The 3,861-nt window shown below is 39.7% G+C and overlaps 1 protein-coding gene across 1 annotated transcript in view; it reads right to left on the bottom strand.

Moving 5' to 3' along the window:
* Prkci (protein kinase C iota) overlaps positions 1 to 3,861 on the bottom strand; it is a 57,785-nt gene that overhangs the window by 20,859 nt on the left and 33,065 nt on the right. Inside the window, exons 5-7 of the mRNA XM_005371677.2 lie at positions 3,149 to 3,234; positions 1,378 to 1,518; positions 259 to 313 (exon numbers count right to left, since the gene is read on the bottom strand). Coding sequence (XP_005371734.1) covers positions 259 to 313; positions 1,378 to 1,518; positions 3,149 to 3,234 — 282 coding nt within the window. The remainder of the gene's footprint in view (positions 1 to 258; positions 314 to 1,377; positions 1,519 to 3,148; positions 3,235 to 3,861) is intronic.

Below are 3,861 nucleotides of genomic sequence, written 5' to 3'. Positions count from 1 at the left end.
ATGTTTTTAAACTTGGGCTTTAAAAGGCTACCACACGACTGTGGCGAGGAGCTCCGGGGACAGAAGGGCTGAAAGTGGGGAATGCAGGAGAAAACGGGGAAGGAGAAGCAACAGAAGTTTATCTGAAAATGCTATCATGAAATCTAATACACTGCATGCTAACTCAAAAAATAAAAAACAAAAACCACATGAAGTCTAATGTGAGAGATTAGACTTAAAAAGCCCCCCAGAGCAGTCTCTAGCCACTACTGCCCTTACCTGTCTGTGCGTGGTCTGGGTGCATGGATGACTGGTCCATTGGCATCATTGGTTCCTACAAACAGTTCCAAAGACACAGTAACTTAGAAGATTCTTTTCAAACCCCCAAACCTCTATATACCTAGAAATGACAGTATCTCAATGGGATGTATCATACTAAAACTTAAATGTGAAAAACTCTAAGTAATATGAGTTACATTATTATTAAAATACTTAACAATATAAAGCCATGCACTACTCCTATGAATGACATAATTTTTACAGAAAAACAAATACACAAGGGATTTCAGGTGAGTTAGAAATAAAACCGTGATTCTCCCTTCTACATTACCTTTCCTCCCTCTGAAACCTGACAACAACCTTCCAAGTTACTCTCTGACCTCCAGATGCTGTGGCACGTGTGCATAACACATGCACAAAAGAACAACGAATAAAAATAGGATACAAGATATAGCTAAGGGGACCGGAGACAGCGCTCAGCAGTTAAAGAGAACTTGCAGCTCTCGCAAAGGGCCTGAGCTCATTTCTTAGCACTCATACTGGGCAGTTCAGTTCCAAGGGATCTGACACCCTCTTCTGACCTCTAAGGCCAGAACACACGGGGCATATACATATACATACACATAAATAAAAAATAAATCTGAAAAAAATGACCAAATCATACTGTTGAGAAAAATGAGTTGGAAAAGGATGTACATCAATAACACCACTTTTACTAAAAGCATATTTAAAAAAAAGACACACTCAAAGTAATGAACAAAATTACTAAATACTTTAAATGACTAAAAATTAATTGTTTCTCCTGCAATAAAATTCTAAGGAAAATACAGGTGGAAGGAAGGAGGAACCAGGGAATTTAAAAAGTATGGAAGAAGCATCAATCAAGAACTGTTTGACTCTTAATTCAGAATGAAAAACTGTAAAAATGTGACCACTGCCTGGACGGCATTTGATAACGGTTCCTTCAAGACTTGCAAAGTTTACGTATCGTAAGTAGAATGTAAGAAACGCCTGCACACTGTATCTTCTGAGATGCAGTTCTGTAACACCTTCCTGCTTTAGCCCTGTTAAATGAAGCATGCAACACACAAATATAACAAACAATTCTCTAAGCCTTACCGGTGGCAAGGAATGCCGCCCACACTCAATTGTGACAAGCTTGTGGCACTTCTTATGAACCAACAGTTTGCAATTGATGCACTTATATCCTTGTCGTCCAAGTCCCCAGATTCTGTCTGTGCAGATGGCACAGTGAGCACGCTGCAAAGAGTAAGTTCAAGAACATTTATTCACAGTCAGTGGTGGTGCAGGCCTTTAATCCCAGCACTCAGCATGCAGAGGCAAGTGGATCACTAGAAGTTCCAGGCCAGCCTGGCCTACGTAGAGAGTTCCAGGACAGCCAGAGCTACAAAACCTATCTCAAACAAAACAAAACAACCCCATTTCCCAACAGCTTGCTCATTACTTCTTCAATCCCAGAATTCATGAGGCAGAGGCATACTGATCTTAAGTTCAGTATGGTCTACATAGTGTGTGCCAGCCAAGGCTACATACTAAGACTCTGTCTCAAAAAAAAAAAAAAAAAGCAAAATAAACAAACAACCCCAAGAAATTTAAAAATCGCTGGTTTTCCTTCTAACTGAATTCCCTCATCATGGCATCAGTTGTCAGCCTATAGCAAAATCAGATGAAACAAAATTTTTTCACATAATTTTTTTCAAAGGCTATTGAAGATCAGTGAAAAATAAAGAGAAGACAGCCAGTATAAAGAGTCATGAATATACCACCATGTTGCTTTCTGATGTTAAATTCAAGAAATTTTCATCTTCACAAAAATTTCACAGTAATGAACACAGGAAAAGTGGCTAATAAGCCCACAGTCTTCCCGATTATGCAGAGGGCAAACCCGGCTTTCCTAGAACTTGGGCCTTGGTGTCGCCAGGGCCACTGGCAAGAAGAGTTTGGGGATCTCGGGCATTCATCTCTAGTGACACTGATGAATTGAGGACATGATGTTAATTGTAGAACTGAAATCCATAAATGTATAGTTATCAAAAGAAGTTAAACCAGGCACTCCCGCACTTAGGCAGACAGAAAGAATTGCCATGGGTTCTTGGTTAACTTCAGCTATACCAAGTACCAGGCCAACTGTAGCAACATAGTTAGAACCTGTGTCAATAAGGGGTGGGGGTATTTCTAAACACAGGCTTATGCCAACAGACTGCTTGCTCTCAAACCCCAGCTCTGTACTCACTGGCTGAACAGTTAAGACTTAACTTCATTTTTCTCATCTATAAAATGGAAATACAGTACCTATTTCACAGGGCCAAGTAAGGATTTAGTGAGTCAACACAGGAAGAGCACTCAGGAAATTGCCTCATATTGTGAAAGCTAGCCAAGGCCTTGCTACTACTACTGCTTTCTAAACAGTGAACTAAAGGGCTTATACAATAAACTTTAATAATTTCTGCCTGCTTTGAATTATATTTAAACATAATTTTCTTATAACTTTAAAAACCCATATTTTTTTTCAGACTCATTTGGAAATAAGATGCAAACATTAGAAGTTTAACCTAAGACGAATGGCATTCATTCATCTAATCAGGACCTTCTTAAAAAGCTGGAACCATTCTCGGAGCGGCTGGCTGTGTGTGAGTGAAGCAGAGAAGCGGGCAATGAAGGAAGTGCTATTCTAACCAGAGTGTGCCTGGTTAGATAGAATAGCTGTGTGCCCCAGTGGTAGAGGGTGGTAGATCAAGGCCTTGCTGCTTACTTCTTTTAAAAGGACTAACAAGATTTAATAACAAATATCTTTCTCTCATAGGGAGAAAAAAATAAATAAATAAAAATACATGTCTCAAAGTATTAGAATCCAACAAAACAAGTTTACCCTGTTGAAACGTTTGGCTTGAAAAGTGTGGCCATTTGCACAGTAAAGCTTTCTCCACCGGCGGGCCCCTCTGCGGTAGATGGATTCTGAAGAGAGAGTGAGAGTTTAAAGAGCAAGTTTGAATAAAAGCCACTTAATTAAATCTGACTTTTCTGTGATGTTTACCATAGTAACACAAACTAGAACTGAAATGTAGAATGGGCTGGCTGCAAACACACAGGGCACTGACGCTGGAATAATTAGTACTGTTTTCAAGAGATTCCCACCTAACACCTGAGGTAAACTGGAGCTCCTGGACAAGCTAAAGGAGTAAATGTTTGCATCCTTTACCCGATTCACAAGGTACGACTTACTCTTTTGTTATATCTAATATCTTCTCGACAAATACAAACAAAAACAGAGTCTTTTTGTCCCCGCAGAATGATTCGAAAATGCAGCGTCTGAAACCAATGACTTTCACTCTAGTCATCCATAACACAATATAGCCTCTGCATCTTAGAGAATTAACTCAGTAGAAAGTGCAGATACAAACTCCCTTTCTATCTATCTATTTATTTATTTATTACGTATACAATATTCTGTGTGAACGCCAGAAGAGGGCACCAGACCTCTTTACAGATGGTTGTAAGCCACCATGTGGTTGCTGGGAATTGAACTCAGGACCTTTGGAAGAGCAGGCAATGCTCTTAACCTCTGAGCCATCTCTCCAGCCC

The sequence above is a fragment of the Microtus ochrogaster genome, unplaced genomic scaffold, assembly GCF_000317375.1.
Source record: "Microtus ochrogaster isolate Prairie Vole_2 unplaced genomic scaffold, MicOch1.0 UNK120, whole genome shotgun sequence".
NCBI lineage: Eukaryota > Metazoa > Chordata > Mammalia > Rodentia > Cricetidae > Microtus > Microtus ochrogaster.
This window is presented reverse-complemented; position numbering and strand designations above follow the sequence as displayed.